We start from the raw sequence: 23,376 nt of genomic DNA, 5'->3' as shown, positions 1-23,376 counted from the left end.
TTACAGATTATTAACAGTGAACATAATTACATTAGGTTGTATGAGTAGTTGATATAGCTAGTAATTGTTATTGATATGGATTTTATATGCAGCTCTGCTACATAGGTAGAGTTTTACAAGCCAAACGTTCAGTTCCTCGTACATTCCCAATAATGAAAGGTTGGACAAGCACACATCTGCAAGCTAGGGAAAATCCAACCAAACATTAATCCACTTAGACTAACGTTTATTTCCTCGGTCAAGAATTATTGAGCAGATTTCTCAAGTAGCTTCACATAAAGCAGAAAATTACCCCTATAGTTAAATCTAAAGAAGTGGCTGCACTCTTATAAAATTCTTAGACAATTGTTATAAGTTATGTAAGCCAAAATATCAGAACATGCTTCAAATTACCAGGATCAAAATGTCCAGTTTAATTATAATACACCAATTCAAACACACGATGTCAACAGAATATTTAACAAGTAACATAAATCATGTCAACAAAGCATAAATCACCAACATAACACAACAAAATAATGTTAATGAAAGAAAATGTCAACGAAGAGCATAGCAACAATACAGAATATTTACCAAGGAACATAAATCATGTCAACAGATTTTCAAGTCATGTCAACAGAGCATAAATCACCAACATAACACAAAAAAATCATGTTAATGCAAATCAAACCAAACTACCTCCACCATTCGTCGACGTAGACTCGAAATAAGATGAAGAATCCATCAAATAACACTTAGTTGTTGATTATGAACTGAAGTCGAACCTAAAGATGAGAAAATAAAAAAAAAGAAAAAATTTATTAGGAACAAATTTGACTGGAGAAAAACAAATAAAACAGAAAAACAGAATCAGAGTCGGTAAAATCGACCGAAAAACTTCAAAATCAACAAAGAAATCCGTCGAACTGGTCGTCTGTTTTTGTCATCTAAGTTCGAAATGAAAGACATGGGGAAGGCTGATGTGATTCTTGGAATTAAGATCACACATGGAGAACAAGGAATTTTCATTTCTCAATCACATTATATTGAGAAGGTGTTGGAACCATGGATTATAGGTTGACTTATTTTGGATTTCCTTATGTTCTTGAAGGTTATTCGGATGCAAGTTGGATTACCAATATGGAAGATCATTCTTCCACAAGTGGTTGGGTATTCCGTCTTGGAGTTGGTGCTATATGTTGGGCATCAAAGAAACAAACTTGTATCACGAATTCAACAATGGAATCGGAGTTTGTGGCATTAGCAGCAGCTGGTAAAGAAGCTGAACGGCTAAGAAATCTAATATATGAAATTCCATTGTGGCCTAAACCGGTATCACCTATATCTATCAGATGTGATAGTGCAGCTACCTTGGCTAATGCATATAGTCAAGTATATAATGGAAAGTCAAGACACTTAGGTGTTAGACATAACATGATTCGTGAACTTATTATGGATGGTGTGATATCTGTGGAGTTTGTGAGAACTCATGATAACTTAGCCGATCATTTAACCAAAGGGTTAAGTAGAGATCTTGTGCACAAATCGGCTATAGGGATGATGGGATTAAAGTCCACTACAAATATTTGATATTAAGATACCCAATTCCCATTTAGTATGACACTAGATGCAGAATTCAATGTGGAAGACTTAATATTTGGAGATTGGAACACATTTGAAAATCGTCCCAAGGTATGTGTTCGGACCTACAAGTTAAGGAGGTTGAATGTATATATTCTTAATAGTTCTTTTGAGAAATTGCAAATGTAGGTGCAAGAATAAAGGAGCTACCTATATAAGCATGAAGTTTAGCAGTTTCAAGAAGCTGGGACTTGGTTTCGACATGTTTATGAAGGATAAGGACATAGGCTAGTAAAATATAGTGTCAAGATAGAACATATTCGTATGTAAGCTTTTGTGTACATTATCTTCGTGTATTCAATGTGAGTTCCCAGGGTTCAATCCTTAGAGACACCCGGGGTATTCAAATATTTGAAATATGTAATGTACTAAGGTGGAATTCAATCGTTACGGTATTTCATTTATGCAATAGTTTGAACGTTTGAGTTGACTTGTTTTAGTTAAATCAAGGATTGCACTAAAATAGGGGAGGATTGTTGGATATTTTAGTGTAATTGGGTTAACTTGATTGATCAATATGGAAGTGCGGAGTGCACGCTTATTTGAATTCATTATGATGGACGGGGGTCCGGGGGCAGCGTCCCCGGGTAGCGGGGTCCAAGGGGCAGAGCCCCTGGCTGGGGTCGAGCTGTGTAAGAAATTCATCCGGAAATGTAATTTTTGAAAGTCAAAGGACTAATTTGCAATTTCGGAAACCTTTTGAAAATTAGTTATTTTCGGTTTTTCCCCCAACAGATGCACTGTTTCATCTACAAAAGCACTGTTTCATCTTCTTCAAAATCAGATCGATTCTTTTGGTTCAATATACTTCTCGAACATCAACATACAAAAGCTCTGATTTCTCTTAATTGTATCCGATCAAATATTTTGGTAGAACCACCGAAATTGATTTGATCTGAAACTGATTTATCACGACTTTCAGATTATCCGTTTTTGTTCAATATTCTAAATCTCCCTAACAAGAATGACGTATGGAAGCTAGGGCTGGGGAAAAATACCGAAAAAATGATATATCGCTCGTATCGTATTGAAAAATTATCGAATTTTTGGTATATCGTAATTTTTGATACGATACGGTATCGTATCGTAAGTTTCCGATACGATAACTATATGAATTTCCTTATATCGCGATATATCGTTTTATATCGAATATATCGAAACATATTGAAATTCAATACATATTGAAGTTTAAAATTATAAATATATATAAATCCATTTAATTCATTCATATATTTAGAAAATATATATATGAAACCCTAATAAGAAAACTTTTTATTTTATTGTGTTGAAGTTTTATTAATTTTTGTGTTATTTTTCAGTTTTGAAATTATATTTTTCGATATATAGGTATTCGATACGATAACGATATTTCGATATATCGTATCGATCTTACGATATATCGAAATATCGTTACGATAACGATATTGATATGATCCATATCGAAAGTTCGATATATCGAAATTCGATATATCGAAAGTTTCGATATATCGAAACTTTCAATACGATAACGATATGAAATTCTTTCATATCGATAACCCACCCCTAATGGAAGCAATATGTTAAGGTAAAATTTAACATATTTATGTACTCCTTATTTGGCTTGCAAGGATTTTAACAATGAATTTCAAGTATCCTATTGAATAGTCACATCCACAAGTTAAAGCAATGCGATTCAAATAATTTATTTTTATCGATCTCTAGCATGGAACTAATTATTTTTTTCGTAAATGACAAACTAAGGTGTCGAAGGAGTAACTTACCAAATATCAAACGATTAGCCATATTTATTAGTTTTCATATAATCATATATTTCATTGTAAATATATATCAACTATGAAAGTCTTGAGAGCTAAGTAATCCATATTATCAATCTAGCTATATAAATTTCTAGTTGATAACTGTGATATATTTATTTTCTTAAATTTAATTTTCATTGACTCGAAATAGTGAAGTAAATTTGGTGTCTAAAAGTGAAGCATGAATGTGTGGAAAAGCATTAACATAGTGATTTGTGATTTTAGCGCATTAATTTATTAGTAGTACTACGAATTAATATTTGGTCAAGTTGCTATATTATGGAGCTCATGTGAGTACTTGTTTATTTTTGCATTAGTTTAATAAAATTTGAATTTATTTTATTAGTGAATAAGATAAAATTGATAGTTGTATTATTTCTTAAGCAATTTGAAAGCAATATACTTCCTCAGTCTAAAAAAATGTACTGTACTAATTTTACTATTTTTGGCCATTTTCCAAAATCAGACAAGATTTAAATATAGAAAGTTTTTAACCAACAACACACAACTAATAATGTAGACCCACTAACACTACTTTCACTATTTTTGTTCTCCTTCTCTCTTATTCTACCAAATGATAATGCACATTAAAATTCGTGTCGTTTATAACTTTGTCTATTTTTTTTAGGACGAATGAAGTAATATTATTTTGAAATGACCTACAAGATCCATACAGTAGTGGAGGGTAAGTGGTACGTTTAATTCACTCATTTTTCTCAACTAATTACTTTTAATTTATGGTTTGTTAAATGAAAGGGTGCTTGAAGACATAAATGAGTGTACCGTTGCAGACTTGCAGTCACTTCAGTCAATGTTACGTCTATAAAGAATGAACTTATTTTGGACTTCTCAAAGTTTAGGCTGCAACTAAAAAGAATGAACTTACTTTGGGCTTCTCAAAGTTTGGGCTGCAACTAAAACGAATGAACTTATTTTGGGCTTCTCAAAATGGCTCCATTTAATAGGTATAATTGGGCTAGATGGAGTAGGCCCTATTATTAAATTTTGTCCTAAAGTACTTCTAAACATCGGTTTTTCTTTCTCATCAACGATATCCATTGCACACATCAATTTCTTATCTTACACGGTTTTGGGGCTAAGAATTGCATAATGTTTCAAGTAAAAATACTACTAGTACTATTCACTACTATGTACTACTAATTTATAAGTGTATTTATTTGTTAAAAGGAGTATAAAATTAGAACAAGAAAAGTGTAGTACTAGTAAAAAGAAACCGTGAATATATCGAGCGTGATTAGTCCAGCATATATTAGCCCCAAACCCCAAAATTTACGATAAAATTGATAATTCATAGACACGGCGAGTCCTTGTATTTCCTGAGCCGTTGTCTAAATTAATAGTTAATGATTTTCCTGTGCCCGGGCGAGGAGGAAACGGTTAGTAAGTACGCTAGGGATGTGATCCGTTGCTAACTTTTTTCTTAAATTGCTAACTCATCAATATAGTGTATTAAAAATATCAACACGATGATACTGAAATGTCAACATAAACATTATTTGATATTTTAATACATTGTGTTGACATTAATATTTTAATGTCAACACAGTTTATTAACACAAATATGTATTGACATTTTAATGTGATCGTGTTGACATTTTTGATCACTATGTAGATGAGTTAGCAAGTTAGCAATTTAAGAAAAGATAGCATTATAACGCGCCTCCCACTGCTCTCTATGTATAATATCTCCCTTAACTTGTAACTTCCTACCAACAAAAATAAGAAAAGAAGGGATTTGAATTTAACTAAGCATGCGTGAATGCAGTTAGCCTAATAGTTTTGTAGACAGTAAATAATTTAGTCATTTGTTCCAATTAATTTACATTTAACATCTTTTGAATCCAGACATAATATATTTCTTTTGGCAAAAAAAATTAGAGCAATTATATTATAATCACCCTGAGATTAAGATATTTTCATATTATAAAAAAATGATAGCATTGACTCTTATTTATAGTGGGTATTTTTTGGAAACTATTTGATATTATGTGAATTTGGAATTTATCTTCTTGCTAAGATTAACCTAATTTAATAAATATTTCGCTGCACCGACAATAAACATTGCAAATGTCTAAGGTTACAAAATTGTCAATACATACAACAAAAACACACACGCGCGCAGACTCCAAGATAAATGAATTTAAACAACTAAACAAAGTAATAAAATAATCATGATCTCAACCTGTTTCATAATGAAATATTGTTATGCTTGCATAAATTTACAAGTAATCCTAGTTGTACAGATATACAAATTGATGTCCGAGTCCCCGACGTGGTCTATAAGAGCATAGTTAATGCAGGCGGGCCTGACCACACCTGGGTCACGGCCTGCATCTGGGACGGGTCTGGGCCGCGCTTGGGGACGAGCCACCGGCCTGAGGCCGAGTCAGGTTGCGGCATGGCCTAGCGTTGCACGCACATGGGACGGGACGCGTCGCGGCCCGGCCCAGCGTTGGAGGGGGTTCGGGCCGGACCCGGGCCACAAATTTGATTTTTTTTTAAAATTAATTTTTCTATAAATTTTTTATGTTTTAATGTTTTTTTAATTATAAATTCTTTTTTTTTTATTTTGAATTTTCGAATGAATCATGAATTTCCAGTGTTTTAATTGCTAACGCTTTCATTTTTTTAAGTAAAATAAGTTTGAACTGTGAATAATGCAATTTAATAGTTGGAGCTTGAATTAAGACTGCAGGGTTATAGAAGTTGTGGCCAGAGTCTGAAAATTAGGGGAATGATGACTGGGAGGGGACTTGGGGCCTGAATCTGGGCCACAATCTGGACCACGGTTAATGATGCTCTAAAATTACGCAATGTACAGATGAAGCATATTGAGAATTTCACAAAATGACTGATAATCGACCACAATTATTATTTTATGGATAAAACCCTAAACTTTTGTGTATGATTAAATTGATGCTAAATCAAAAATAGTTTTAAAAATTATGCTTATAAAAATTGGAAAAATGCAGTAATTCAAAGACTCTAAAAAGGGGGGTTGAACCTCAGCCACACGCTCTAACTAACTAAGCTATTGCATCTTCTTGTTTATCAAAGGGTGGTTTTAATTATTATTATATCTGTAAATGTAAAGTTTGTATTCTTTTAATGAATTATGGCCGAATCAATTACATATTATAAATAACGGCTTCAAAATCAATCTTTTCAAAAATCAAAAGATAAAGATACCAAAGTGAAATAATAAAAAGTGGCTTCATTAAATTAAAAAAAAATATCAAAAGCAAGCAACAAGTGCAGTGTCTAAGCTTACACATCTTCAGTCATCAAGTGTCATTTCACCTCTAAACAAAACTTTGAGATATGGCAGCACTCTTGGCAGTGCATGAACATCCGCTAAGTTGACACTCATCATATCGAACGCGACGCACGTTTTGTGCATATGCCCTGCTTCATCGAACTCCGGGATCTTCGGGTATCTCTGGTAGATATGAGTCAGTATGATCCTATACGCACCCGCATAATTCCCCAATTCCACTGCCTCCGTCGTCATGCTGTGTTTCCGAGCCGCCGCCTCGTCCATCATCCCGTCTTCAAAGGTCGCCTGCAGACGTGAGTCAATAAAATGGTCAACCGAGATCACAGTGAGCATACTGAAATAGGCACACATTCAGTACATCCGGATGCAAAGTGCACATGTCTTCACTAAATTCTAATTAAAGACTGCCTTCACTAAATTATTAGAGACTAATGAGTCCACTAAGAGCATCTCCAACTGCAGACGTCGCGGTAGGACGTCGCGGAAGTCCGACCGGACGTCCGCCGTAGTGAAGAAAAAGGTACGACACGGACGTCCCGTGAGGACGTCGGATGGGCTCGGATATCCGACCGACGGGCGGGCGGACGTCCGCCATTGTGGCGTGGGTCGGAGGTCGAGGTCGGACGTCCGACTAAATTTTTTTTTTTAAAGCTCTATAAATACGGCTCGTTGAATTTTAATTCCATAAATTGAGTAATTGTGAATTTATTTTATTGCGGGAAGTCCTAGTGATGACGTGGCAGGAAGTTTTTGTAGGAAGTCCTAGTGGAAGTCCTAGTGGGAAGTCCGCCACTGGAGATGCTCTAATTTCTAATTAAAGAATAATGTGCACCATACATCCAGATGCACGGTGCATCTATCTTAACTAATTTCTAATTAGAGACTAATGTGCCCGGATGTACGTAAGTATTTGCCATGTAGAAGTAATAGTAGTAGTGTCATGACTTGCCTCGTGAATGAGCACGGTCGCGCGGCGGGCAGCCCAAACAAGTTTCGGGCAGGGTCTGGTGACGCCTGAGTAGACGACTTTCCACCCGGGAATGGTTTTACCGGCGCTGTTGATCCTGCTCGCAGCCTGCAGCACGACGCCATGAGCTCCAGGACAATGAATGACAGAGAAGCTCACCAGCGCTTCTAATCCAAGTTCTCCGAGAATCTTGCACAGAGATGAATCGATGCCCTTGCTCGTGTGATTGGTCGGGTTCCCTTTGTTCGAATCAAAAGCCTCCAATGCATCTTCGGTTGTATGAGAGCAGTCGAGAAACCGCATGTCCAGATCCTCGACCTTCTGGTAGTCGTTCAGAAAACAATTGAGCTGATACGGGCCAACGACGAGGGCGGGCTCGTGTGGTGATCCCTTCAACAGATCACGTCGTCGAGCAAGGATACTTGCAAGGCCCGTGTGGTGATCTGCGTGGAAGTTCGAAATCCAGATGCATTTCAAACCTTTTATAGCTTCGTCCGCACCTTGGACTCCGAATCTGCAACATATCAATGACACGGGGTAAGAGAAAGACGATCCGGATAAAAAAAATCTCAAATGCAGAAAAGGGGTGCAGTGTTAACCTTCTCTTTAGCTGTCCCAAGCTTCCATCACCACAATCTAAGTATGCTTCCTTTGGAAAATAAATTGATGAAAATCGAACTAACGTTTCGATACTTTGAGGGTTGCGAAGAACCGGTACCAAGAAGAACAATCTCCATGTCTTCTCTGGTTATATCTTCGAGACAGCTAGGGACAGCATCTTCGAGCAACCATGGTTCCTCAGTCTCACTCGCGCAATCTGAAAATAAACGGGTCACATTTTCGGAGGCGTCTCTAGCCTCCGGAATTTCTGACAACAGATCTTGAATGATCTCGGAATGAGATGTTAGTTTCGGTATACTTGATCTGTCGAGCCCCATATTTTCGTAGGGTAGCAGATTAAACTACATATATAGCAAGGGTACAGAGCCATCATCAACAAGTAGAAATGAGCTATAATTGCTTCACTTTATATGGCAAAAACCATCTATCACACGTAGAGATTTCGCATACCTTGAGAAATTCTCAGCCGAAATCTGTTTGAATAGAACCGAGATAACGAGTAAAAAACAGAGAATCATATAATTAGGAAACAATCGCATGATTTGAAAATATTGTCATGCGCACCTCATGTGATGCCTCTGTCTCAGATGGTAAATCCATGTTCGGCGGTGTCCAGCAACCCAGAGACGGGAAAAACTGAGGGCTCAAATAGTTAAGACGAGCTGCGAGTATAGTACTAGCTTTCAAAATCGGCACCTGCGTATTTTTCCTGCAGAGACGAATGCATCAGCTCCAAGAGATCAAACACGAAGAAGCAGTCGAAAAAGCAACAAAAATCCAGAAAGTTCGGAAAGATTCAAATATTTAGAGAAACCAACATTTGATGTCCTGCCATTATATGCTCAGCTTCTCCGAATTTTGACATCCACGTTCGATAATCATCTGTCCGAGCGACGCTCAGAGGAGTCAGATGAATTACGCAATTCACAATCTTGGAACCCTCTATTACCTCGTGCGCTGTATCTACATAATACTGGGCGAGGCATTGCACGGTCAGCAGATACCGGAAATGCAACAATGTTGGGCAGTCGACCAAAAGGAAATAGGACCAGGATCAGACGGACCCATTATTAGGTCACTTAGGTGTACCTGAATATCACACCACATTGGGCACGAGGCTGAAATATGCAGAAGATTGAAAGCAGAAAACTAAAAAGATACAAGAGATAAACAATATCTACCATAATATCTTGACTATCCGACATTACAGGATTCCCATCTAGCAGCGAGTCGCATTTTGGGCCGGGTCTTAATCCGAGAGCAGCGGCCCTTTCAAGGTCAAATTCTCCCTTAAGCTTTCGCAAGTCACAAATATAAATAACAGAGAGATCACCGGGCTTCGTCACATTTTTAATAGGCTCAAGAGAACTTGGTTTGTCAGAGTTCGGTCTCAAGAGTATTGCGGATATTATGATCTCTTCGTGGTCGAACAGAACAAAAGGATTATCCAAGCTCTGCAGCACCATACTCGGTGATCCAGGCGATGGCCCAAAGCTATGCGAACTAACATTGGCATCCTTGGGGATGAACGAATGCATAGCTTCAAGCAAATATTCAAAGTTGGAGGGGCCCCACAACTTGACCTTTGGCGCAAAGAACAATTACAGTTAAATCTCCACAGTCACGATTTAACTAATCTGGAGAAATTTGACACATAAGGAAGTATAACGATCTGTAGAATTGCTAAAAAGAGAACAAGCTACGTAAATGTTTATTCAAAAGATACCTGCGAAAATCCGATCTTATGCTCAGTGCTGAAGCGTTTAAATCCCTGTAAAGAAGTATAAGATACATGGGAATTATTTCCAGAAACCATTACGCAATACAAGAATTTAAACAAGATTGAGGTAAGCTCACTTCTCCAGCATTAAATATAAATCTTTTATGTTGAAGAAACAGCAGGACTGTTGGGGATGTGTCTTGTGTATCCATTCCGTTTCCAAGGATCTGCAAGATATATGGACAAATTGATCGATATGAAAGCATAATACTCTACTTATCAAAAAAAAGTAAACAAGGAAGACCATACTATTAAATCTAATTGCAAAGGAAAAGGACACACACAAGTAAAAACGTATGGCTGAAGTATAATACAATGCAACTGGACTTTCATGATGTGGCATCTCAACATAGGTTAAAATGCATTAAACGAGAAAAATAAATTGTCCTTCTCCGTGACTAGCTCATCCGGGTTAACACATTTTGCTCTCTTGTTGACCTTCAGCTTGTACAAAGGAACTTCATAGATAAGCAGGGGCATCTTGAAATCTCGTTCATATACCGTAATGTCCGTTCTCTCCCACATCATAGCTACCTGTTCTTTTCGGCTGCAAAGATACCTCTTATAGATTGAGAGAAGCAACATCTCAAAGAGTGCTCATTGGGATTGTGGGATGAGAGTTATACTATAGCTTAGTTAATGTATTTAAGCATTCCTTAGCATCGGAAGAGCTAAAAGCAACAAAATCTTAGCAAATATACAACTAAATATCCTACAATTTATTTTTTTTATCTCTTGAGTCCTCGATTTGTCCCGATCAATTTTCATATTGCTACAGCCTCAAAGTATCCAATGTGGAACACCAGAAACCAAAAGTTAGAGTCTCAAAATCCTTAGTCAAATTTAGCAATCTTTAACTAGCATTAAACTTTAAACTAGATTCAAGATCCTGAGAATGCCTAGTGCAAATGCAAATTAACTCCAATAAAGTGATGATAAAACATAAATTAAGTCCATTAGCAAAATCAATCAACATTTAATCCAAGCAACAAACAGAAAGAAACAAAAATCGAATCGATTTGCCTTTACCTGCACATAAGCATTGGTATTAAAAGGATTGAGCTGCAGCTTTTTCGGCCTATCGCTCTCATCCCTTCCTTCAGCCCTCTTCTTATCAAAGCCCATCGCCAAGATTCCGCCTATTTCACTTCCACCCTTCACCTTCTTAATGCTCTCTCTTAAACCACTTTTAAATAGGAGAAAGTAGCGAAGAGGGCTAGGGATTTGCCTGGGTTTTGAGCGAAAAGGGGAAAGTTGCGGATAGGGAGAGATTTTGAAGATAAAACTTACCTATGTTTCCGTGGAGAAAGAAGATGTGAAACAATAACTTTATTTATACTCCATTCGGCCCTCAAAATTCGACATCATTTGATCCGACACGGATTTTAAGAAATGTATTGTATAGGAAGTGGGTTGAAATAGTACGTGGCAGGTGGGTCCTACTTTTATCTATTAGTTTTAAAATAAAGAGTGAACTATACCTAATCTTTCACTTTCGCACATAAATAGTACTTATCAGGGGCGCGCTCCACCACTGAGCTAATAGCCCGTCGTGCGCACATGTTCTATTATATTTTCTTTTCTGAAATAAAAAACGATGTGGTAGAAAGCAACGTGCGACTTGTGCCTCCCGTAGGAGTCTGGGCCGTGTCTCAGTCCCAGTGTGGAACTTATTAGATACCGGAGTCGATGGTATCTAAGTACCTGATTTTTATTTTATACTTCCTCCGTCCACAAAAAATAGATCACTAAAGTGTATGTCACGAGTTTTAATGTAGAATTGGTAAAGTATGAGAGATGAGGAGAAAAAGTACGTAAAGTAAGAGAGATAGGGAGAAAAAGTAAGTAAAGTAGGAGAGAGGGAAGAAAAAGTTGGAAAAGTATAAGAGATAAACTTTTCATTTTAAGAAAGCGATCTATTTTTTTTGGACGTCCCAAAATGGCAAAAGTAATCTATTGTTTGTGGACGGACGTAGTATCGTTTTTGGTACCTATAAATCACAATTTTTGTACTTGATGCAATTTTGACCCCAAAATGGCCTCTAAACAAATACATATTTCCATTTATATCATTAAAGTTATTGCGGGCATACAAAACTAAGTACCAAAAGTGATATTATAATTTCTTCCCTCATTCTTCTCACACTTTATACTACTATTATTATTAATCAATATTAAAATTATTATTTTGATGTTATAAATTAATAATTAATTTATTTTTTATATCATTCAAATATACTTAATTATAGTTATAGTTATAATTATTTTTAATTATTGTATTATTGTTGTAATACTAAAAACTAGTATAATAAACAAATAATAATAATATAATTATTTAAATTATGAATCACACAATATTATACTATAATAATAATAATAATAATTATTATTATTATTATTTTATTTTTTTTTAACACCCACTACGTTATTGATGATAGATCAAAATTAAGCTGAGAAAATTTGTGATGCCATAAAATATACTATATACTTCCTCTTTTTTCGCTTCCTAAAATAACAATTGTGTTAGATTGATTCGTCATAAACACTCTATATTATTAAGTAGAAGGCTTTAGAGGCTTGAACTCATATTTTTAGATTCCCAAGATATCTACTTTATAATCCAACAAGATTTATTCTAAAAAATTGTTAAATCCGAATTTTCACTGTTTTACACAAGCCAAAATAATTCAGAACAGATCACTGAAAACTCAGAGGATATAATTCGATTCAAACTTTTATATCAAATTCTATTTCCACTTATATTTAATCATCACAATAACCTAACCTGCAGATTCAATCACAAAGACCATACACCCTAAGCAATAATTTCAATTCTCACGTAATCTTTATGCTAGAGTTCAATAGATTCTAAATACCATAAACCCTACTCATTAAACACATATTCATCAATTAATCAAAAATTCCCAACACCCTTTACTCCATCAAATTCTGGACAAAATTCTCCAAATCCCATCTCAAAGCTTCATCAATTTCATGCTGTAAAAAATAATAGTACAAATAAAAAGAGCTTACTCGATTTATTAAGGTTTATGCAATCGGACGATCGATACAACGAAAATCGGCAATGAGGCTAGAGCTTGAACCTCATGGTTCCTTTCTCTCTCATGGTGACCGTGTGTTTTTCTCCCCCTCCATAAGGTTCATAGCATACAATCTAACCTGATTATCACATATAAACTATCGAGTTCCCGATTCCATATCATACTGTATGACCCCTTTTCTCTACCAAACTGACGTGGTTATCAATTAGCTACTCTCCATATGACTTCATAATAGGTGTGTAAAAATGGTGGTGAGAGTGAGTTTTGGAATTTTCGAATTTGGGGTATTAAGAGTCTGCCCCTCTCTTTTTGGCCATTTTTTCATTTTATGCCTCCTTTTTCTTTCTTTTTTTCCTCCCTTGAAAAACCACTCCAATCACATATTTATATAATTAATTTAATTAGGTGTTTTGTTCTTGATTTATATTATGAATGCAATTAGATGTATGTATAAAACACTAAAAATAAAGAAGAAAAAGAAGAGAAAAGAAAGAAGGAGAAACTAAAGAAGAAAAAAAATTGAGAAATGAAGAAAAAAATAATCACATGTTTGGTATATATTTAATAGAAATGTCCAAAAATATCTTCCATAACAAAATAATCACAAGTTTGGTACCTAGGGTTATTTTCGTCACTGGGTACTAAAAACGATATAAAATAAAGATCAGGTAACATTTGCATGCGAAAGTGAAAAACCAGGTACCATTTATATAGTTCACTTATAAAGTTAAAATGTGAGTGAAATGTAGGGTCCATTATAAAAAATGGTAAAAGTGAAAGGTGACAAATTTTTAGGGACAGATGAAAAAGGAAATATGTGACAAGTTTTATTAGACGGAGAGGTTATTTGATTAGTTATTAATTAGATATGGAAAAGGTTTATCTATTTTTTTTACTAAACAAATAAACGGTGTTTTGCTCCAAAAATACAAAATCCAATTGTTTTATTAATAATCACGTACATATTTATTATTTAAATAAATACTATTCCTAAATTATGTAATTTATAATTTAATAAATAATAGATTTCCATATATAATTACATTAATTAATAAAAAATATTTATTATTTAATTTAGTTTAAGTTATTGATAAAGTGCTATAGAGTTAGTGTGTAATTTATATATATATATATATATATATATATATATATATATATATAGGGATGTATTCAAATCCTTTTCATATCTTTTGTCCTTTTTCCTTCTTAATTCTAACCCCACGATTTTGTCATCTATATATATATAAATATATATATATATATATATATATATATATATATATAGGGATGTATTCAAATCCTTTTCATATCTTTTGTCCTTTTTCCTTCTTAATTCTAACCCCACGATTTTGTCATAGGGGTGCACTAGGGTGCCACCATAGTTAAAATAACATCATACCACCAATATAGTCCGTTAGATCTCATCTATGGACGCCTAGGATTAAGTTTCGTGAAAAAACACGGGTTTGCAGTCTACTGTATTAGATATTGCAGTCTACTATATTAGATATTGCAGTCGTGGTAAACTGCAATATTATTGTGTTAAGACTGCAATATTCAATGAACAACACTGCAATCTGGTAACGTAAAATTAGAAATTTCCTATTTTACCCCTCCGTGTTTTTACACGTGGCAGCATGACAAGCACACGATTTTCAGATCCAATGGCCTAAAATGGTGGTATGGTGTTACAATAAAGAGGGTTGTCATCTTAGTACATCCCTATATATATATATATATATATATATATATAGGGATGTATTCAAATCCTTTTCATATCTTTTGTCCTTTTTCCTTCTTAATCCTAGCCCCACGATTTTGTCATCTGACGGTTAGATTAATGCCACGTGTCATTTAATAATGCACATTTTCATTCTAATAATGCACATCGGCTAATAATGCAACATTATAGACTAATAATGTACATTTTCAGTCTAATAATGCACAGCGGCTAATAATGCAACATTATAGACTAATAATGCATTGATCACAACCATCCAATTCAAGGATCCAAGGGCTGAGATTAAGAAGGAAATAGGACACTTAGGGTGCAAAGGAGCCTAACGCACCCCTATATATATATATATATATATATATAGGGTCTTGTTAGGTTGAGATTATTTAGCTAAATTGAGAAATGAGATGCAATATGGGCCACTAATCCACAAGCTAAACAAAATGTCAACAAATACAACATTATGTCAACAAGGGGGTAAAATTGTAATTTCATAAATCAAAAAACCGTGAAACATCCAAACTGATTTCAAACCAATTTCTAAAATTTCTCTAAACTCTCTCTTCCAAAATCACAACTCTCGTGATCTTCGTACAATTCGAATCCTTCAAAATCTGCAAAAACTCACTGATTTTCAATATTCAAACCGAAAACATTGAAAATCTGCAAAAACTCGCTGATTTAAATGACGAACGAAGAGGAAAATCGGAAAGAATCGATTGAAAAATCGATTGAAGCTGAGGAACAGCAGTCAAAATCGGCGACGCATGAAGCTACTTCTTCAGGTTAAGAAATTGATTCAAATTTTAAGTATATTGCTTCAATTTTGGTGTTCTAATAAACATCTCGATTTCGTTTTTTAAGAATTCGATACTTGCTGAATTTTTTTGTTGATTTGCGATTGTAGAATCGGAAAAGATGGCAACGAAAAATGCTCCTGTAAAAAAAGGAAGAGAAGAATCCTCACTTTCCAGTTAAGGATTTGTTTAAATTTTTAAGATTATTGACATTTTATATACTAGCTATTGACATAGCTATAATAATTGACAGTAATGACAGTAGTGTATGCTTGTTTGAATAGGTATTGACATAATAATATTGACATATTGTATGCTTGTTACAGTGGCTGTAGTAGTATATCAACAACTATTGACATAGGGTATGCTTGTTTCAATGGCTGTTAGAATAGCTGTACAAAACATATGTATGGTTGTAGTAGTATGTGAATAGCTATTGACATATTCTAAGTTTGTTTAAATAATAGTTGACATAGTCATATTTATAAACAGAGTATACTTGCTAATAATATATTGACATTAGTGTATGCTTGTTTGAATAGGTATTGACTGTAGTAGTATGTCAACAACTATTGAGTATGCTTGTTTCAATGGCTGTTAGAATGGCTATAGAAAACATATGTATGGTTGTAGTAGTTATTTTAAGCTTGTTTAAATAATAGTTGACATAGTCATATTTATGTAAACAGAGTATACTTGCCATTAGTGTATGCTTGTTTGAATACGTATTGACATAATAACGTTGACATATTGTATGCTTGTTAGAGTGGCTGTAGAAAACATACAAATGTATGACTGTAGCAGTATGTCAACAACTATTGACATAGGGTATGCTTGTTTCAATGGCTGTTAGAATGGCTGTAGAAAACATATGTATGGTTGTAGTAGTTATTCTAAGCTTGTTTAAATAATAGTTGACATAGTCATATTTATGTAAACAGAGTATACTTGCCATAAACTTTATAAGATAATCAACAGGTTATGTCAACTTTAACTATTGACATAATAGTAATAATATAATTGTTCTAACTATGTATGAAAAATACCTGCTAATGATAGAGCATACTTAATGCCTGAAATTCTGTTAATTGTGCTTGGTATATCTAATGAAATAATTTTAGTAATATACACTCACTTGATGTCAACAGAGTACACTTCTTATTGTCGTGATAGTTTGTATAATTGATATAGATTTATTATGTTTGATTTTAAAGCAGAAAACAGAAGAACATTCAAGCGAAAAAGGAGTACCTCGGTATCTCAGAAAGAGTTAATTATTGTTAAGAAAAAGCAAAAGGAAAGTGTAGAGTATGGGAAAAAAATTGTTATTGCTGAAAATCTATCTCAGAGGCTTCTAGTGAAAAGGAAGCCGATGTATTTTGTTGAGGCAATAAGCAGACTGAATGAGGAACAGATTAATTCTGTGAAGGAGTTGGGTTTCGAGAGTGTTCTACATTTCAAGATTGATTACATTCCTAGCAGATTAGCATTATTATTATTAAAAAAATTTGAAGAGAATAAGTGCAAGATTAAGCTTAACAATGGTAAACAAATTCATATCACTGAGGAGGATGTGGAGCTTGTATATGGATTCCCAAGAGGTGACATTACTTATTCTAGAGATAAGTGTAAAAGTAATGCAGCTTTCATGAGGAAGATAGCAAAGAAATGTGGTACGAAAAAAGAAAGTGTGAACCATAACGATGTTTTAAAGGTTATGTTGAATGATCTTCAAGGAGGAAGGCAGTTTAAGACAATGTTTTTGTTATTGCTAGAATCAACATTGATTGAGCAATCAACATGTGGAATGGTAAAATCTAAGATTGGAGAGATAATTGATGATCTGGATAACGTGAGAAATGTAAATTGGTGTTCGTATGTAATATCTGTTCTCAAATTTGCAAAACAAAATTGGTGAATCACAGAGAAGAATGCATTTGCTGGACCACTTCCCTTTCTTATGGTATGTTTTACATTTTGCATTGCTGATTATTAACATAATTACATTAGGTTGCGTGTGTAGTTGATATAGCCGTACTATAATTAACATAAGCTGTATTAGTTATTTTAAGTGGCTTTTGTATTTAGTTGACACGATACAATAGTAATTGACATGCATTTTTTAACATATGCAGCTCTGCTACTTAGACAGAGTTATACATGACAAGCGTCCTGTTCCTCGGACATTTCCATTAATGAAAGGATGGAAAAGTGAGCATCTTCAGGCTAGAGAAGATAGAGAAATCAGTGCAGGAGTTTTTGGTTTAGGAAATGTAAAGAAGAGATACATTCGAAATGAAGAGCAACAGCAAGAGAATGAAGAACAAAGAGTTGATGTAGATGACAGTGGAGTGGGGTCTTCTTCTCAGAACATACTCCCATCACATATGGTGAAAAATGTGTTAAAATACATCAATCAGATAAATGATGGAAGGACCAATCTTGTTAGAGTCCTCAAAGAAACTTCTTCACAGATCAAGAATAATGATTTATTTGGATTTGTTTGTGATATTGCTAGAAGCGCAATTGGAAGCCAAAAATCTCCGGTTGTATCTGTGAGTGACACTTTCCTGCATTTGTCCCAGTCATTTCATATAGACAACAATGTTGCTGTTGATAACTGGAAAGCGGTATTTGACTCAATACGGAATGCTGAAAAAGAAAACGAAAAACTTGAAGATTTGAATGAATTTCCAACTTTCAGATTGGGAGATTTCTTCGATAAAGTAAGCACATAATCAGCCTATATTTAAATTAATACATCATTTTGTTGATACATTGTTGAACTAATTTTTGAACAGGTTGTAGAAGAAAAGCATGATGAAAATTTACCTACATCACCAGTTGATAATCCCGAAGAGGTCAGACAAACTGTTGAAGGAGATGAACAAAGCAAGGAGAATATGATGTGTGATGGTGATAATGAATCAAACTCTCCTATCTTGACAGCCGTATTAGGATCTCCACACACAGCATCCCCATCTCTCCAACAACAAGAAGCCAATGCTTCAGAGCATTTCAACAACCAAGCATCAGTTTTAGGATCTGAGAACAGAGGAAGTGAGATGGAAATTCAAGTACAAGTTCAAGCTGATAGGTCATCACCAACTACTGAATATGCTAGAGATGTCAACAATCAAGAATCAATTATGGAATTTGAGAACAGTGGAACTGAGTTGGAAATGCTAGAAGAAGTTGAAGCTGATAGAGCATCACCAACAACTGAATCTCCTGGACAAGTCAATAATCAATCATCACTTATAGAATCTGAAAACAGGAGTAGTGAGTTGGAAATTCAAGCAGAAGATAAAGCTGATAGGACATCACCAACAAATGAATCTCCTGCACATGTCAATATTGAAGCATCAATTATAGGATTTGAGAACAGGAAAAGTGAGTTTGAAATTCAAGCAGAAGATGAAGCTGATATAGACTTGAGAACACAAAATGCCTTGCATCTATTATCAAAAACATGTACTGACTTTGAAATCAGCAACAATGAAGAAGCAATCAAGGCAACAAATGTTATTGTTGATATCATAAATGAACAGGTACAGTTTATAATGATTATATTAAACTCTTGAATATTTTTATATGATTTTTTATTAGTTATTGACATTGTGGATATAATAGTTGACATAGACAAAAATATAATTGACATGGTATACCATGGAGTTTCAGGAAGACAGGGAGGATGCAGCTGCATGCTCAATTGTTGAGTATTTAATGAGAGAGGGTATTGAAACACTGGATGACACTCCTCCTGAATCCAACATACAAATACAAGAACATAAAGGGAAAGAGAAGATGCATGAGGAAAAAGAAAAAAGTCCTGAAAACACGGACAGAAGAATGACTGTTTACCAGGTAAAAAAATGAATGAATTATTGTTTACATTGCTTGTAATAGTTGTTAAAATGTAATTGACACTGTTATTGACATGATGTGAAGTGCAGTTGACATGATATGTAGTGTAGTTGACATAATCATATTAGTTATTGAAACAGTTAGTATAATATAGTTGTTAAAATGTAATTGACACGGTTATTGACACGATGTGAAGTGCAGTTGACATGATATGTAGTGTAGTTGACATAATCATATTAGTTATTGAAACAGTTAGTGTAATATAGTTGACATGATTTGTAATTGCTACTAACATTAAATTCACTGACAACAGCATCTGAAACCTGTTCCGATCTCTGAGATTCCACTGGCTGAAGCTAGAGAGAAACGGACTCGTGCTGAAATGCGTCCTAGCCCAGTGCTACGCTCACCATTTGAAATACGAGCCGTGCATATGAAAACAACTCTGAACCCAGACGAAAGAGATATGTACTACTACATAGTAGAAACTGAAGGAATAAATGAGTATGCATAATTTAATTCTTTGAATAATCTCTATAATCATTTTATATTTACATGCAGTTGACATAATTTATGATTTATGAATGATATTTAAATGTTATCTGGACACTTTCATTTCAGTGATTTATGTGTCTACACTAATGGCTTTGTTTGGGCAAGCAAAGGAGTGTTTTCATCTCTGAAACCCCATTCAGAAATCAGTACAGGTGTAATTGACGTATGGGCTGCACACCTGAACTACAAGGAAAGAGAAAGAGCAAAATCGTCACCTCCACGTCTGTTTCTGACAACATCCCCATGTGTGAGTAATCTAAATTTCTATGTCAACTATTTGGATGACAAATTTCACTAACAAAAAAATGTTAAATGCAGTATTTGAATATAACAAATCGGCAGCCTCATTGGGATCCATTACAATCCCAGAAAAACTTTGTTTCACAAATTCAACAGGAGATTAGAACAATAGAAGATTTCGATTGGAGAAATATTGATTTGGTAACAAATTTATTTTTGTGCAAATATTTTGACAGTAGTTGTCAAATTCTTTTCTCTAATTTTATCTAACATACAATACAGGTATTCTTCCCTGTTTTTAAAAGTGGTTATCACTATGTTGTGGTATTCTGGATGAGGATGAGCAAAATTGAGATAATTGATAGTGCCAAACCACCTAGAGACAAGAATCCCTTGGAAAAGTATAGCTTTGATGTTGCAATACTGGTATGCTTTTTAAAATATAGCTAACATTATGTTTAGTTTTTTGTTCACATAATTTATGTATATTATTAAAATGCTTTGTATGCAAATTTTAATTTAGTTGTTTATATATTTGCAGAAAGATATGTTTGAGGCATACTTTATAGAGATTAACATGACAGATCTATCACAAAATATAAAGAAGTCTCCTTACAAGGTTATTCCTTTAGATTGGGCAACAAGCTCCAATAAAGAAGACAACGGTGTTTATATGATGAGACATATGGAGACATACTTTGGCAAGAAGGGAAGGGATTGGGATATTGGCTTTACTCCACGCGGCTTGAAGATTCTACAGGTACTCAGAGGAAGATATTGCGAAGCAATGCTTACATCAGAGAGCAACAAGAACTGTATGGATATGATATGTCATGCTAACCTCTGGATGAATGCAAACAGGCAAAGATTATCTGAGTTACAGAACAAGTACAAGGAATGGTTTAGCCATAGAACCAATAAGTAAACCACTATTTTATTTTGATTTGAACAAAGACTCGTTTGAATATTTGATGTTATCATGTTTTTTTAGATGGATGTGTAAGACAATTATTATATATGGATTTGAACTACGCAGCCTGTAATAATATATCAACTATGAAATCAGTAAAGCAACTTCAATAGTGATGTCAACAACTTGAATTTTATGTCAACAGCTCAAAAACAATTGTTTTAACTAAAAAAAAAATGTGCAGTTATTTTTCTTTATTTTTAAATTTTAAATATGTACTGGCATCATTATCATAAAAAACATGTTAGTAGTTTCCATATAAAAACTCAACAAATGTAAACAGCTTGTCAATACGCTTCATATAAAATTTCAGATAACTCAATATTTTGAACATATTGATGAATTATGGTCATACAATACATTTCAGTATAAAGGAAATAAACTCTATGTAATGCCAATAACTAAATAATTGTCATGTCAACTGCTTTTTTTTCAAATATTAACAATGTCAACTGACTTTTTTTCTAATAAAACGGAATAATTGTCATGTCAACTGCTTTTTTTTCAAATATTAACAATGTCAACTGACTTTTTTTCTAATAAAACGGATAAAAAAAAATATAATTGAAAAGCATCTACTCTACAAACTATTCCGCTAATTCATAAAAAAGGAGAATAATAAATATTTCTCTACCACCTACTCTCTAACACATAGATTACCGCTCAAAGAAATTTCTGCTTCTCTCTCATATTCAAACCCTTCGTCTAACCAATTTCATCTCATTTCTAGGTTTCTAAAACGATTTAGAGTATTAGGAATGTCAACAGAAGAGAGAAACACAAGTGATTCAGTATCATCGACCGTTCCTGGAAAAACGACGTCAGAAATGAAGGTCAACATCAAATCAACAAATAGTACTGAAACGACTCATTCAGGTTAAAGATTTCTTTGTTTTATTAATTTTATGACTTCAATTTCACTTTGGAAAAACAAAGTTTGATTATTCAAAAGATTATATTTTTAGGTTTCATTATTTAATTATATGATGAGTTCGAGTTTGGCTTTTTTAAAACAGCAGCAGAATATTTCATTATTTAACAACAGTATGTATTTAAATTTTTATGATTATTGACATTAAAAGATGTCTGTTGACATAGTAGTATTGACATTTTATAAAATAAATGTTAACATAATGTATGCTTGTTTGAATTCTGTTGACATAATCATATGGTTCCTATAAAATAGATATGTTCTGTACAAACAAACGTGAATTCATATGTGAAGTGTCAGAGGATTACAAAGTATATCAATAGGGTATGATGGCAATTGTCATATGTATGATTGTAGTTGCTATAAATTTTGAAATGATAATACTATATTGTTGACATTTTGTTGAAATAGTGATATTGACATTTTATACAATAATTATTGACATAATGTGAGCTTGTTTGAATGGTTGTGAAGATAGTTATATGGTTAACATTATATTACTGTATTTTTAACATTTTTATTATACTTGCTTTTAAACCAGAAAAAAAGAACACAACAAAAAGAAAAAGAAGTACATCAATTGATGGGGATGAGTTGATTACATCTGAGATTAGAAGTAAAAGAAAAAATGACAAGAGCCCATTAATTGCTTCTGAGATTAGAACCAAAAAACCGAATGAAATGTATACAGAGGCTAAGGAACAGAAAAAGGAAAGTAATTTCTTTTCTAAAAGGCTTCTAGTCAAAAGGAAGACGTGGTATTTTATTGAAACACTGAAAAAATTGAATGAGGCCCAGATTAATGCTGTCAAGGACATGGGTTTTGGGAATGTTTTACATTTCAACATCGATTACATTCCCACCTATTTGGCTTTTGAATTGGTGAAATGTTTTGATGAAAAAGAGTGCAAGATCAAGCTAAATAATAGGAGAACTGTTAGTATAACAGAGGACGATGTGGAGATGGTATACGGATTTCCGAGAGGTAGGATAAATTACTCCAGAGATAACTGTAAAAGTAATGCGTCTTTTATGAGAGATATAGCCAAACATTGTGAAATAAAAGGAGGAAATGTTAGCCATAAAGCTGTGGAAGAGCTTATGTTAAAAGATACTGAAGGAGGGCCATGGTTCAAA

At 34.0% G+C, this 23,376-nt stretch overlaps 1 protein-coding gene and 1 pseudogene across 2 annotated transcripts; one reads left to right on the top strand and one right to left on the bottom strand.

Moving 5' to 3' along the window:
- Window positions 1-6,631: 6,631 nt before the first annotated feature.
- Window positions 6,632-11,390, bottom strand: LOC148932391 (tRNAse Z TRZ4, mitochondrial-like; annotated as a pseudogene). The gene is made up of 9 exons (XR_016135796.1): window positions 11,112-11,390; window positions 10,160-10,249; window positions 10,029-10,073; window positions 9,484-9,885; window positions 9,121-9,391; window positions 8,867-9,011; window positions 8,281-8,643; window positions 7,664-8,195; window positions 6,632-6,999 (listed from the first exon to the last, which is right to left on the bottom strand). The product of XR_016135796.1 is annotated as a tRNAse Z TRZ4, mitochondrial-like (transcript).
- A 9,281-nt stretch (window positions 11,391-20,671) lies between these two features.
- LOC148932390 (uncharacterized) lies at window positions 20,672-21,263 on the top strand. The gene is made up of 2 exons (XM_089064016.1): window positions 20,672-20,764; window positions 20,880-21,263. The coding sequence occupies exons 1-2, from the start codon at window positions 20,672-20,674 to the stop codon at window positions 21,261-21,263; spliced, it is 477 nt and encodes a 158-aa protein (XP_088920142.1).
- Window positions 21,264-23,376: the final 2,113 nt, after the last annotated feature.

The sequence above is a fragment of the Salvia hispanica genome, chromosome 2, assembly GCF_029641045.1.
Source record: "Salvia hispanica isolate PSC_SH4W2 chromosome 2, Shi_PSC_v1, whole genome shotgun sequence".
NCBI classification, from domain to species: Eukaryota; Viridiplantae; Streptophyta; class Magnoliopsida; order Lamiales; family Lamiaceae; genus Salvia; species Salvia hispanica.
Note: the sequence above shows the minus strand (reverse complement) of the source record. Positions and strands in the feature narration are given on the sequence as shown.

What these genes read in the sequence shown, in the direction of transcription:
- LOC148932390 (XM_089064016.1), top strand. Translation starts at nt 20,672, where the DNA reads ATGAGGATGAGCAAAATTGAGATAATTGATAGTGCCAAACCACCTAGA. An exon ending in GCTTTGATGTTGCAATACTG is followed by an intron (nt 20,765 to 20,879) that starts GTATGCTTTTTA and finishes ATATATTTGCAG; the next exon opens with AAAGATATGTTTGAGGCATA.